The sequence below is a fragment of the Micromonas commoda genome, chromosome 4 (assembly GCF_000090985.2).
Source record: "Micromonas commoda chromosome 4, complete sequence".
NCBI lineage: Eukaryota > Viridiplantae > Chlorophyta > Mamiellophyceae > Mamiellales > Mamiellaceae > Micromonas > Micromonas commoda.
The window spans coordinates 44,094-58,428 of NC_013041.1; the positions used below are offsets into that span (position 1 = coordinate 44,094).

The following is a 14,335-nucleotide window of genomic DNA, read 5'->3' on the forward strand; positions in this document are numbered from 1 at the left end:
ACCCCTCCTGCGCGTGCCAACTGTGGAAAGGGGAGGCACAGGGGATGCCTTTTCGTGTGAAACGAAACCTCACAGTTGTGACGGACTGCTCTTGCGTAAGTTGCTAGGGTTGATTCACTTTTCCGGGCGCGAGCAGGACCGAGGAGGTCGGCGCCCGTAGTCGCGGCGATGAGTTTTGCCATTCACAAGCAGGTCCACCCGCCCACTGGCGTGGACCACGCGGTCGCTGCGTATTTCACCCACCCCATCGGTGACGGCGGTCCCCCGAACCTGGTGGTGATGCAGGCGAACCATCTCACGGTGTTTGCGATCCGACGCGATCCCTCGGCGGACGCTTCGGGCGACGCCGCGCTCGGCGCCAAGGCTGTGGCGATGGCCAAGAAGAAGAAGGCCGCGAGCGCCGATGAGGACGACGACGACGACGAGTCCGACGACTCGCAGATGTCCCTCGAGGTCGTCGCCGAGTTCGACCTCAACGGCACCGTCGGATCCATCGCGGTCATGCGCAGGCGATCCGGGGCGCCGAGGAACCAGAGGGACGCGCTGCTCATCGCCGTTCGCGAGAGCAAGCTCAGCGTGATCGAGTGGGACCCGAGCGAGATGACCGTCGTGCCGTCGTCCCTGCACTCGTGGGAGACCCCGGTGGGCACCGGCGGAGTCCCATCCGCGCTTCGAGTAGCGCCTTTACCGCCCCTCGCCATCGCCGACCCGGAGGGAAGGTGCGCGGCGGTGCTGCTCAGAGCGGAGGGTCGATCCAGGCTGGCGCTGTGCCCCGCGGTGGACGCGGACGCGGACGCGGACGGGGACGGCGGCGGCGACGACGGGGACCGGAGGGGCCAAGGGCCCGCGGCGAGCGTGAGGAAATCGTTCGTCGTTGACCTCACCGCCGATCTCGCGCTGAGCGGGGTGAGGGACGCCGCGTTCCTCCACGGATACGGCGAACCCGTGGTTCTCATCCTGCACGAACGCGAGCCCACGTGGGCGGCGAGGATGCCGCTGGTGAACGATACCTGCGTCCTCACCGCCGTCAGCATAAACCTCGACACCAAGAGGTGCACGGTCATCTGGCAGAGGGAAAAGCTACCGTGCACGTGCTACCGGCTTTGTGCCATGCCGGACCCACTCGGCGGTGCCATCGTGTTGTCGAATAACTTCTTGCTGCACGAATCGCAGGAGAGCAGCAAGGCGCTCGCACTCAACCCGCTGGCGGGAGGTGTGACATTCGACGATGCCACGAGCGCGGCGGCTGCCGCGGCGGCGGCGGCGGCGGCTCAGGCGTGCACAGCTGGCAACGCGGGATCGACCAACCCTGAGCTTGCCAACCCGGCATCGTTCGTCGCCACGCGCGAGGGCACGGAGAGTGCGCTGGGCGTCTCCGTCGAGCTCGACTCCGCGCACGCGGCGGTGTTATCCGAGCGCCAGGTGCTCGTGACCACGAAGCAGGGTGCGCTGATGTTGCTCAGCCTGAGGGTGGAGGGTCGTCGGCTCGCGGCGCACGGCGCGATGCACCTACGACGCGCGGGAGGCGCGGTGCTCTCGAGCGGCATGTGCCTCATCACGAAACGGCTGTTATTCCTCGGAAGCAGGGTGGGCGACTCCCTTCTCGTTTCTCTGAAGAAGAAGGAGGCTGCGGGCGCGGCGCAGATGCTTCCCGCGGCGGCGCCGAAGAAACGCAAGGCTGGCGAAGCGGAGCCTCCGAAACCGCCACCCCCGCCGCAAAAGGTTGGCACCAGTCAGGACGACGAGGACGAGCTCGAGGCGATGCTCTACGGCGAAGGCGAAGGTGGAGCCGCGGGCAAGGCTGCGGATGTCGTGGCGGCGGATGCGGATGCGGTGAAGGAGGGTGAGGGCGACGGGGTGGGCGGCGTCAGCGCGGCTACCCTCAAAGCCGCGGCGAAGGCTGCGAACGCTGGACGCAAGGAGGACCCCGGGTACACGTTCACCGTGCGCGACTCCGTGCTCGGAATATCCCCGATCATCGATCTCACCGCCGGTGCATCCGCCTCTGTGCAGGGCGACACGGAGGAGCGCGCGGAGTTGGTCGCGGCGTGCGGCCACGGAAAGAACGGCGCCCTGGCTATTTTGCAGAGGGGTATCCAGCCCGAGCTCGTCACCGAGGTTGAAGCCGGCACCCTGCCCGGGCTCATGGGGACGTGGACCGTGTACCACGAGTCGCGAGATAACGAGCGCCTGCGCGAGTCCGGCGCGGCGGCGGCGGCGGCTAACGTTGATCCGTTTCACTCGTACCTGGTCATCTCTCTCGAATCGACCACGATGGTTCTCGAGACGGGTGAGGAGCTGAGGGAGGTGAGCGAGGCGGTGGAACTGGTAACAGACGCGGCGACCCTCGCGGCGGGTAACATGCACGGTCGCAAGCGTATCGCGCAGGTGCATAAGGGCGGCGTGAGGATATGCGAGGGCCCGGTCAAGATTCAGGACTTATCCGCAGCCGAGATGCCGGCGGCTGGTGACGTAAGCCCCGACTTGGAGATCATCGCGGCTCAGGTTCTCGACCCGTACGTGCTCTGTCGGATGTCCGACGGTTCCCTGCGCGTGCTCAAGGGTGACGAGGAGAAGGGTTCGGTGGAGGCGATGTCCCCGTCTTCCTATGCAAACCTACCCACGGGCGAGTCGATCGCGTCCGCCGCGCTGGTTGACGATTCCGTGCCCGCCGCGGAGCGCCCCGGCCTCACCACGCGAGAGCCCGGTTTCCTGAGGCGCACGGCGACGAGCACGGGGGTATTACCCGAAGACGAGGAAGGTACCGTGCTCGCGGTGACGCGCGTGGGAGGTACGCTGGAACTGTACGCGTTGCCGTCGTGCGAGAGGATCTGGAGCGCTGACGGCTTATCCGAGGGCTTGAACGTTCTCGCGCCGGGAGGTGCCGGCGACGATGTGAACGTCGACGGCGATGGGGAAGTCGAGCCCACGGACGATTATCCCGCGCCCGAGATCGTCGAATTTCGCCTCGACGCGTTCCCGAGGGCGCACGAGCGACCGATGCTCACTGCGCTCAGGGGTGACGGGTCCGTGCTGGTGTATCGAGCGTTTCTGTGCCCGCCCGGCGCCGGCAACGTGGGGCACGAAGCCAAGCCTCAGCTTCGATTCTGCCGCGTCCCCATCGAGCTCGAGGGAGGCGGCGGCGGTATGGTGGACACGAAGGCCCTATCCGGTTCCAGGCTCACGCGGTTCGAGCGCGTGGGTGACAGGGGTGGTATTCGCGGCGTATTCGTGTCGGGTCCCCGGCCGCTCTGGCTCCTGGTGCGGCGCAGCCGAGTGCTCGCGCTACCCATCCGAGGTGAGGCTCAGCGCACCGTCTCCTTCACGCCTTTCCACAACGTGAACTGCTTGAACGGTTTCATGCTCGGTACCGCGGCGGGAGGTGTGAGGATTTGCCAGATCCCGGGGCGGATGCACTACGAGGCGGCGTGGCCCGTGCGCAAGCTCGCTCTTCGATGCACGCCGCATCACGTGCAGTACCTCCCGGACTTTCGTCTCTACGCGCTGTCAACCTCTGCGCCGGTCAAGTGGAAGGACCACGAGGTCAACGAGGACGACATTCACCTGTCCACGCTGATCAAGGTTCGCAAGGCGAACGCGATGGCCAAGGGTGGCGTCGAGCAAGTGTTCTCCCTCAGGCTCCTCGTCCCCGGCACGCTCGAGTGCGCGTGGCAGTACACCGTCGACCCGGGCGAGCACGTGCAGAGCATCCGCAACGTTCAGCTGCGAAACACGATGACCGGCGCGCTGCAATCGATGCTCGTCGTGGGAACCGCGCTTCCGGGCGGCGAGGACGCGCCGTGCCGCGGCCGCGTGCTCATCTTCGAGGTTGTCTGGCAGATGACGGATAGGGGCACCAAGTGGCAGGGTCAGCTCGTGTGCGTGCGGGACGCCAAGATGGCGTGCACCGCTCTGGAGGGGGTCGGCGGCCACCTCGCCGTGGCCATCGGAACTAAGCTCATCGTTCACTCGTGGGACGGTCACTCTCTCATGCCCGTGGCGTTCTTCGACACCCCACTGCACACGGTCACCATGAACGTGGTCAAGAACTTCATCCTCCTCGGCGACATCCAAAAAGGGGCGTTTTTCTTCCGTTGGAAGGATACTCCAGACGAAAAACTTTTGGTGCAAATGGCGAAGGATTTTGAGGGCATGGATATCCTGGCGACGGAGTTCCTGGTGGACGGCAGCACCCTAAGCATGCTCACCACGGACATGACTGGCAACGCGTTCATATTTTCCTATGACCCCAAGTCGCTCGAGAGCTGGAAGGGTCAAAAGCTGCTCACGAAGGGTGCGTTTCACGTCGGGTCGCCGGTGCACCGCATGGTCCGGTTCAGACTCAAGGCGCCCACGGCCGCGCCGGGACAAACGATCAGCCCCGCGGAGCAAAAGGCACAGGCCAACAGGCACGCGGTTTTCTTCGGGACCCTGGACGGCAGCCTGGGTATCCTGGTGCCCATCGAGGAGGCGGCGCACGCCAGCTTGCAGTCCCTGCAGAGGTATCTCACCTACGCGACACCCCACGCGGCGCTCGCCGGTCTCAACGCCAGGACGCATCGACACCCGAAGACGGTGGAGGGTAGGCCGATGAGACAACCAGCGCCGCACTCCCTGCTGGACGGTGGTTTGCTGGCAGTGTACGAACACATGCCGTGGAAGGCGCAAGCCAAGGCGGCGAAGGAGGCGGGTATGACGCGCGACGTGGCTTTGGGTCACCTGCACCAACTCTCGGCGCGCACCGCGTTCATGTGAGCTCTTGTAAAACTAAGTCTTTTGACAATCACAACACGCTAAGATTATTGGTTCGCGAACTGCAGCCTCTTCACCGCGGGCACGGTCTCGTTGAACTCCTTGTGGCTCTTGAACGGCATTTTTGGGTATTTGCTAAAGAGCGGCGAGAAGAGACTCTCGGGTCTCTGGATCCCGGGCACGGGCTCCATCTCGTCGTCGGACCAGTTGCCCGAGTCTGGGTACTCTTCGCGCATGCGCGCAACGAACGCCGCGTCGTCAGCTTCGTCCTCCTTCTCCATCTGTCTCTGCTCGTCGGCCTGCCTCATCAATCCCACAAGGATCTCTTGAGTGGCGTTGCTTCCGGCGGCAATATCGGTCGAGTTGACAACCCTGAGGTTTCCTTCAGCCTCGGCGGCGACGCCTTCCCTCACAGCTTCATGGATAGCCGCGAGAGACTCGGGCGCGATCTTTCCGTCGTGACCTCGTTTCAAAGCGGCGAGAGCCTCCACGAGCTTCGGCCCAGATTCTTGCGCCATAGCGAGGAGCTCCTCAGTTTTCCACTTGCGAAGGACCTCCTCGTCCACCCTCGCCTGCCTCTGCGCCTCGAAGTAGTTCCTCACCGTGGTGTCAGCCTCCTCGTCGTAGTACCCAAACTGCTCGAGGTGATCCTGTTGGTAGGCGAGCATGGCACGCTCGTATTCCTCCTGGGCAATCCTCTCCTGCTCGCGCCAAGCCTCCGCCACCTGAACCTTTGCGTCCTCCTGCTCGATGAGATGCTCCCGGACCCTCTTCATGGTGAGCTCCTTCTCGAACTGTCTAGCCAACAGGAGCTCCTGCGCCGCGACGATCTCCTCGCGCGCGTCGTTGGGGAGGACATCGCCTTTGGCAACCTTCTTCTCCGCGCGAATCTTCTCGGCTCGGAGCCGCTTCTTCAGCTCCAGTTCCTCCTTGGCGGTCCTCGCAGATTTTTTCGGTTTGTCGACAGGAAGCGGCACCGTCGTCTTCGTCATGCTAAGGGGAACAGTCTGCTTTTTTGGCGGGCTCGGGCCAAACCTTGAGTACGGTTCAGGTGGTGATCCCCCACGCGCGGGGCTCGGTGCGGGAATGGAGTCCCACGGGTCATCCTCTGGGGACTCTGGTCGAACCGAGATCTTCACGGGGGTTCCAGATCGAGCGCGGTTGGTAGTGTCTGAGAGCTTACCGGTGCGGTAGCGCTGCACGTGCGCGGTCGCACCGGACGTTGCGTCCATTTCAGACCTCGCGCGTTCAGCCTTCCTCGCCAGCGCTTCCTTGTCCCGGTTCTCTTTGGCGGAGTCGTCGGGCGTTTCCACCGCGGGGGCTTCTACCCGGCCGAAACCTTCGCCGGGGAGAACCTTCCCGACGGTCGCCTGTCTCAACGCCCTGGCCAGCTCCGGGAGCGATATGGTGGCATCGCCGGTGAGATCACACGCGCGAAGATTGGCGACGGCGCACCTCGCGTCCATGTGGGATATACCCGCGAAGAGTTCCTTGACCAACTTGAGCAGCCTGCGAGAGTCGAGCAGGAGTGCAGACGCGTCCTGATCTTCATCCTCCAGCAGACAAGCGTAGTAAAAAGCCGCGACGTCTCCCTTGTGAGGCCCGCTCTCTATGGCGATGGACATTCGCTGCATCACGATCCACGGTGAGGGTGCACCGGTCCTGGGCGCGACGTCTCGGCCCCATCGCGCGCTCTCAGCGACGCACTCCTCGAAATCTCTCAGCGTCACAAACCCGTCACCGTCCCTGTCGAGCATGACGCCGTAGTAGGACAGCTCCGAGCTCGTGACCCCGGGCAGGAGCGAGCCCCTGATAAGTTTGGTGAGCTCGGCCAGCGTAAGCGAACCCTTCTTGTTTGCGTCGTGCATCTTGACGAGCTTGCGAAGTGAGATTTTGTTTCGCTGCGAGTACTCCTTCATGGCGTCGAAAAGATCGGAGAGTGGGGCGTGCTTAATCAGCTTGCCTGAGGGTGCGAGCTTGCCACGCAGCGGCCCGGGCCACTTGGAAGTCCCTTCCTTGTCCGTGGTGGAACCCTCCTCGGATACCATTGAGGTGTTGGCAGAATCCGTGTCGGTATCGTCCCATTCGTCATCTGATGATTCGTCGTCAGAGTTTTTGCCGAGATCCGCCCTCATCTCGGTCCTCCACGTCGCCGTCAGCGTGTCCATGGTCCTTCCGATCGGTTTCCGCTTCGATTTCTTGCGCTCGCCGAGGGGTAGGTCAGCGTCCTCAATGCGGGTGAACACCAGGCGAGTCTCGTCATCGACCAGGCAGGTCTCGTCACCAAATGGCATGGATCGGAGCCGCCAGTCCTGGCCGACGGTTGGATCCATCGGAAGCGTCACCGGTTCCGACTCGACGGCATCCTTTTTCGGCACCTTCCTCGCCGTGGACGCGGCCCTCGACGAACTCCTCTTAGCGCCCTCCTTCTTCGGATGTTTTCGAACCTTACCCTTGGAGTCCAAAATCTTGAGGGTGACCAGTCGCGTGGCGCGGAGCATCTCGGTGTAGCTCACGCGTCCGTCGCCGTCGGAGTCGACGGTTCTCATACCCGCCAGCATCAGCCGCTGTTCTTGCGCACTCGCGTCCGGCACGAGCTCCTTGATCATCTCCTTGAGCTCCGCAAAATCGAGGAAACCGCTGCCATCCAGGTCGCACGCGTCGAACACGCGTCGCGGGTCAACAGAGTTTTCCTTCATAAACTGGACCACCCGCACGAGCGCCTCGGGGACATCCTTGCTCTGCGAACTCGCCCGCATGGAAACGCCCGCGCTCTTACACCGCTTCACGCACTCGATGATCTCGTCAAAGGTGACACTCTCGCCCCCGTCCGCGTCCATCATGACGCGGAAGTAGGTGACATCCTCCCTGGTCGCCTCGGGTATGACCCTTCTCGCAAAGCGAGCGAGCTCCCCTTGCTCCAACCTGCCGTCGTCGTCAAAGTCGTGCTCGTCGAAGAGGACCTTCAGTCGCACCCGTTCGTGCTTTAAACGCCGGTCCAGCTCCTCGAAAAGATCCCTGGAGCTGCCCGATATCGTCGGGACGACGTGGCCGTCCTCATCCAGGGAACCGCGTGGCACCGGCCACTCGCCGATGAACTCGTCACAATCGCCGTACACGTCGCGAGTCTCGCGGTCAAAGAGGAGCGTCTCCCGGCCGACAGTGATCGCCTCGAGGGTCCAGTCGGGAGGAGTGAAACCCACGAGGTCGGGCTTGAATCTGGGCGCGGGCGGGGGTTCGGTCGATGTTGGCTTGGTTTCCTCCTTCGTTTCGGGGTCGGATGAGAGGAGCTCCTCGACGATGTCATCCTCCACAAAATCATCTTCGTACGAGATTTCCTCGACGATGTCAGACTTGGGAGGTGAGGCTGTGGGCTTGAGAGGAGCGGCTGACTTGGGAGAGGGGGAGTCTTCCCCCTTTGCCTGGTCCACCCGCTCGGAGAAGAGTGGGAGCGGCGCTGGCCTGGCGGCCGCGTCGATCGGTTCCCTTCCAAACTCCCCGCGGATCCTCGCAGCCTTCTCAGCCTCCCTCCTCTTGTGGTGGCCCTCGGAGACCCGGACAATCTTCACCAGCCGCAAACCCCGTAGCAGCTCCCTGTACGTCACGGTGCCGTTACCGTCCGTGTCAACCTCCCTGAACCCCGCGAGAAGGTGCCTGAGCTCGGCGGGGGTGACGTCCGGCTGGAGCTCCTTGATCATCTGACGCAGCTCGAAGACCTCGAGCTCGCCACTTCCGTCCAAATCGCAAGCCTCAAAAACTTTTTTCGCGTCGGCGCTGTTCTCCCTCATGAAATTTCGCAGCTTTGACATCACTGGCGCGAGCTCATCCGAGTGACGCGCCGCCTGCGCCATCTGCGTCGCGTCCAGGGATTCTCTGATTGCCTCGATGAGCCCCTCGAAGCGGACGCCGCCTTCACCTTTGACGTCGCACATGACGCCAAAATAGCGAACCTCAGGAAGGGTCGCATCGGGAACGGCTGCCCTGATGAATCGGCCAAGCTCCTCGCCGGTGAGAACCCCGTCTTTGTTCCGGTCGTACTCATCGAAGACGTCGCGCAGGCGCCTGCGCTCGTCTTTGAGCATGCGGTCGATCTCGTCGAATATGGCACCCGCGTCCCTCGTGCCCGTGCTTCGAACGATGCGAATCATCGGCTTGGACACGGAATCAAACATCCGATTCAGCGGGTCCGAATCCTCAACCAACTTTCCGACGCTCACCGGCCATTCACCCGAGTCGTCGTACGCGATGTTCGAGCCGTTATAACGGTCGACGAGGTACGTCGCGCCGTCGTGCGTCAACGCGCGCTCGAGTTCCCACTCTTCCACGCCGGGTTCGGGGTACAGCGGTTTTGGGTGCCCGTCGTCATCGTCGGCGGCGAGGTCCTTCTTTGTCACCGCGGCGCGTTTCTTGTTCGCGCTCCTCAACTCGTCCGGCCGAGCGGACCTGAGCGCGGTGCGTGCGGTGGGGGTCGACCTCGCGGGTTTGTTGACGGGTGGAAGTGAGGAGCTCGGTGTCGCCGGTGCAGACTTCTTCGCCGTGGGAGGGGACGATTTCTTGGACGACGGCGGCGAGGCCCGTTTCGACACCGTTGACGGTGAGCGTCGCTTGGGCACGGGCGGCGACGGCCCCGGGGGCTTGTCCGTCCTCGGCTCGGAATCGGGATCGGGCGGGGACGTCGCGGGCGTCGCGGGGTTCTCGGCGACGGACCCGATCGAGGCGCGCCGCGCGCCGATCGAAGCGGGCGTCTTCGGCGTACCTCCCGCCAGTTTCACCGGTATCTTCACGTTGCCCGGAGATTTGGGCGATTTGACGATTCCCCCGTGCGCACCCGGTCGCCGCTTCGCCGCCGCCGGTGTCTTGGCGGGACCCCTCACGGGTGTCTTGGCCGCCGCCGGTCTCGGTCGCGTGGGAGCCGGCCCGTTGATCTTCTCCTCGAGCTTCTTTTCCGCCTTCCTGTCGGCGCGTTCGACGAACTCCTTGGCCGGCGGCGTGGTGCTCACCTCGCCCCAAGACATGGGCTCAACTTTCAGCTTGGCGATTTTGGCGCATCGGATCAGGTCGATATACCTCACCTTTGCCTCGCCCCTGGGGTCCATCCACGCGAGTCCCGCGGTCAATCGTCTCTTCTCCGACTCGGACACGTCGGGCGCGATCTTGTGCACCATCTGTCGAAGCTGCTCAATCTCCAGCCAGCCGCACTCCTCGACGTCGAGGCTCGCGAAGATCCTCTTCGCGGATATCATGTTGTTGAACATGTACGACTTCAGCCTGTCCAAAACCTCGGGTGTTTCCGATAGACCGGGCGCGACGAGCGGGTGCGGCTTACGCCTCTTCCTATCCTTACACTCCCGCATCGCCTTGACGAGACCTTCGTACGAAGCACCGACCCACCGCACGTCGGAGAGGACAACCTCCAGGTACTTTCGCTGCGCCCTCGAAACCGCGTGCGTCCCGACGATCTCGTCGATGAACCCCGCCAGTTCCTGCTCCGACAGCACGTCTCGCTTCCCCGTATCGTGCGCGTCCCACACGTCACGTAGCCGCCTCTTGTGTCTCTTCAGGAACGCGTCCATGAGGGCGACGAAGTCCACGGATGAAACCCCGGGCGCGTCGGCGTCTACGTACGCGCCGTCGCTCGACACCATCCCCGCCGGCTCGGGCCAAACGTCCGAGGGGAGGTACGCCACGCCGGTGGTTCGGTCCACCAGGTACACCGCCCACGACCCGCCGGGTGAGCCCACGATCTTCTCCTCGTGCAGTTCCCAGTCGTCGCGGAAGTACGGGCGCGCCGGGGTCGCGGGTAGGTCCGGCGGCGGCAGCGACGGCACCGAGACTCCAATCTGCGAGAGCGGCGTGGACGGCACCGGCGGCGGCGCCGGCGCCGGCGCGGGCGCGGCACCGGGCGATTGAGGCTCGACGGGCGATACGGGCTTTGGAACCAGGCCCGATATCGGGGGCAGCGGCGCGCCGAGAGGTTTCAGTCCTCCCAGGGGCGCCAGCGGCGCCAGGGATCCCGCGCGTCGGCCGTGGGCAACCGGCGCTGGGCCGCCCGGCAACTCCGATGTCTCCGGCTCGGGGACCCTGGGCGACGCGAACAGGGGCGTCGACTCGCCCGACTCGCCCGGTATATCCAGATGAGGGAGACTAGGCCGTTGCTGCGGTGATGAAGGTACAGGGCTAGTGAGCTCTGGGCCATGGCCGGGAGGAGGTTCCGGACGAAGATTTCACAACGTATCGAGAAACGGGCGGAGCACGCATCGGGCGGGTTCACGACTCGGGTCGGGGGATCGATGGGAGCCGCTCTCACCATACTCATCGTGCTAATCACCGGGCGGACGCGTCGCACGCGGGGCGCGCGGGGCCCTAGAGGCTATGCGACCTTCGCGTCTCCTCCTCCGAGACTCATCAAGGTTGACCCGACACAAACGGCTAAAATGGGGATGCGAGCGAGGCATGCGGTTTTTCGGACGATATTTGACAGGTGGTTTCCCTAAGTGTTAGCTCGCACTAAGCCTTGTACCCGGGGAACATGTCCGCGAAACCCTCGGCGTTCATCGATTTCCACCCGTCCGGGTCGATGGGCGGGCTGTCCAGGTTGAGATGAGGCGGATTGCGCATCGCCTTGCGCATTCCAGCGATCGCGTCTGGGTTGGTGAACGGACCGTCGGGGTGCTTTCCGTCGACGTCGGTGAAGCCGAACTTATCAGCCACCTCGCGGGTCTGGATCACCTTGCCGGTGAGCGTGGTCATGTCCTCCTCGGACGCGTTCATCAGCGCGGCGACCGCGCGACCCGCGTAGGAGGGCGTGTCACCGCCGGGGAAGTTGGCGTTCTCGGTGATACCAGCCTGGGGGTAGAGCGTCATGGAAAACACGCCGTGCTCCCTGAGCTCGCACGCCATGTCGTGATGCATCTTGTCAAACGCAGCCTTGCCGGCGCAATAGGCCACGTCGGCGAAGTACACGACGCCTCCGGCGCTGCTGATGCCGAGGATCAGGCCGGACTTGTTCTTGACCATCACGGGTGCGACGTAGTAGCTCATGACGTACGCGAACCGGACGAAGTTGTCCACCTCGGCCTCGTACATGGACAGGGGCTTCTGCCAGAAAGTCTTGCCGAACTGCGGGGTCATGGCGACTAGGCCCTGGAACGCGGAGTTAACGAGCAGGTCGATCTTACCCTCCTTCGCGGTGACGTCTTCCACGAACGCCTTGACGGCGGCGTCGTCCTTCTGGTCCACCTGACACGGGACAACCTTCCCCTCGCTCCCGAGTTTAGCGCATTCGATCGTCGCCTGGTCGGCGAGATCCTGAAGCTTGCCAAGGTCGCGCGCGGTGGCGTAAACGGTGCACCCGTGCTCCTTCGCAAGGATGAGCGCGATGCCGCGTCCGAACCCGCGGGAGCCACCGGTAACGATGCAAACCTTACCCATCGCTATCGAGGTCGGGGCGGCGTTGTCGATTATGGCGCCCATCTCGTTATTCTCAGCGGATATTTTCGTCGGGCTGATTGATTGATTCCTTCGCGGGTCCTGACCCAAAAAAAACGGCCAGTTTGGACCGCGGCCGCGGGGGTGCAGGAAACGCTCGCGCGCGGAAATAAATCCTGCGTACCCCGGAGCCGAGACTTCACTTCGCGACGCACCACATGACCATAGAGAGGTATCGAGGCGCACCGCTTGCGACGCACGAGGGAGTTAGGTGCGACGGGTGCGGAGAGACCCCGCTGCGGGGCACGCGCCGTCGATGCCTCCTATGCATCGACGCTGACTTTTGCGCATCCTGTTGCGAAATCCATAGGCACGATTGTTTCATCGTCATGCCCAAGCCCGCGCACGAGGCTTGGTCGGAGACGCTTCAGCTCATCACGTGCTTCGCATCCCTCGCCGGTGCGGACGATTTCCGGGGCGACGATGGGCTCGACGCGCCCCCGCCCGCCGGGCTGAACGATCGGCTCCGGGCGTTCATCGACCAAGGTGCGCACGCCATCTGTCCGCCGGGACCCGCGCTCTGCCCAATGGTCAACCCGGCGAGCCACCTCGAGCGGCTCGCGCGGTTCAGACGTATCGCGCACGCGCGCGAGGATGCACGCCGGCTGAGGGCACGGGACGCGTCGGAAGCGGCGCGAAACGAGATCCTCAACCCGCGCCTGTTCGACGTCGTGGACGAGCTCCACCCGTGGAACATGCCGAGGGATCCGGCGACGCCGGGGCGGTTCGCGTCCCAGGGACTCATCGCGTATCTACCCAGACGCCAGGGAGGCGGCATGTGCCTGGTATCGAACGACGGATTTCCGATGGTGATGGTCCAGGTGTACGCGGTGGAGGCGGACAAGGCGGAGCGGGTGGATGTCAAGGGAGGATTCTTCGGAGACGTCGGCGGCGTCGCATCTTCGCTCGCGCAGACGGACAAGGCTGGCGAATTTCGGGCGTCGTTTGCCAAGGGAGGGGTGGAAGTCAGGGCGATACTGACGAACGTGTCGAGCCTGTGCTCGGTCAGGATCGCCGCTCGTCGTTGCGACGCCCGAGGCGTGTGTCGAGAGGACGGCGTCGCGCCGGTGTTTGAGAGCGAGCTCGGACCCCTGGAGAGCGCGGAGCACGCCGCGGAGGGAACCGAGGGACGTGCTCTGCTTCTCGGATCGACGGGGGCGTCCAACGCACCGTATCTGAAGTTCACCGCGTCTCCCACCGAAGTTTGGAGCGCGGCGCCGCTGACTAACGCCGTGTGGAAGGGTTCGAGGTGGCACGCGCTCGACATGTTCGTGGCCAAGCGAAGAGCGCCGGATGCGCCGCGCCGGGGAAGCGATTGGCCTTGGTTCGGGGTTGGAGGCATACCCGTCATTTCTGAAACGAGATCGTCCGAAGATGAGATTCACCGCATCCGTCACGTCGGGGTCATGGCCGAGCACCGCGGCCTATCCCCCGAGGAGCTCCGCCTCAAGGCTCTCACCGAACCAAACGAAAATGACCAAAACGCGCCCGAGCCGCCCAGCGCCGACGAGCCCGCGCCGTTCGTCGCCGGCATGGCGCCCAGACCTCCGGCGTCGCCCGTCGCATCGTCCGATGAGGACGATATCAACGCACCTACATCTTCGCGACTCGATCTCGGCCGCGTCGTCGCCGAGGCGTGTGATCCGCCTCGGCCCATCCGGGCCGACCGATCGCTCCGCCCTTCGCCAAACCCGACGGAGCGATCGGCGGTGTTGCGCCTCGCCGTCGAACCAAACTTGACTTTACCCCCGGTCGATCCCGAGCACATCACGAGACGAAACGCCGCCAAGTTGATCGTCGCCGCCAGGGATCGCGAGATGGTCGATGTGTACGAACGAGCCGTGACGGGCGCGCACCAGTCGGACGCGTGCGTGGTGTGCCTGGAATCCGAACCGGCGTGTGACTTGATCCTCCAGCCGTGCAAACACCAGTGCATGCACGCGGGGTGCATGAGCGACATGGTCCGCAGGTGTCCGCTGTGCCGCGTCAGCGTGGAATGGACCCTTGTACGCGATGCGGACGGCGGGATAAGCAGTCGGCAGCACGGCTGGTCGTACAGCGGCCACGTCGAACGTCAACGAGTGAGGTAACACTC

The 14,335-nt window shown here is 64.2% G+C and overlaps 4 protein-coding genes across 4 annotated transcripts; 2 read left to right on the plus strand and 2 right to left on the minus strand.

Annotated features, from left to right (window-relative positions):
- Positions 1-168: 168 nt before the first annotated feature.
- Positions 169-4,755, plus strand: MICPUN_80475 (predicted protein; the record flags this gene model as incomplete). The annotated part of the gene is made up of 4 exons (XM_002501161.1): positions 169-366; positions 442-1,215; positions 1,351-1,783; positions 1,889-4,755. The coding sequence occupies 4 exons, from the start codon at positions 169-171 to the stop codon at positions 4,753-4,755; spliced, it is 4,272 nt and encodes a 1,423-aa protein (XP_002501207.1).
- Positions 4,756-4,799: 44 nt separating this feature from the next.
- On the minus strand, positions 4,800-11,068 carry MICPUN_99827 (predicted protein; the record flags this gene model as incomplete). Its single annotated transcript, XM_002501539.1, has 2 exons — positions 4,800-10,907; positions 11,060-11,068. 2 exons carry the CDS (start codon positions 11,066-11,068, stop codon positions 4,800-4,802), a joined length of 6,117 nt encoding a protein of 2,038 aa, XP_002501585.1.
- Positions 11,069-11,259: 191 nt separating this feature from the next.
- Positions 11,260-12,183, minus strand: MICPUN_81258 (predicted protein; the record flags this gene model as incomplete). The annotated part of the gene is made up of 1 exon (XM_002501540.1): positions 11,260-12,183. The coding sequence occupies one exon, from the start codon at positions 12,181-12,183 to the stop codon at positions 11,260-11,262; it is 924 nt and encodes a 307-aa protein (XP_002501586.1).
- A 215-nt stretch (positions 12,184-12,398) lies between these two features.
- On the plus strand, positions 12,399-14,330 carry MICPUN_57499 (predicted protein; the record flags this gene model as incomplete). Its single annotated transcript, XM_002501162.1, has 1 exon — positions 12,399-14,330. The coding sequence occupies one exon, from the start codon at positions 12,399-12,401 to the stop codon at positions 14,328-14,330; it is 1,932 nt and encodes a 643-aa protein (XP_002501208.1).
- Between the last annotated feature and the right edge of the window lie 5 nt (positions 14,331-14,335).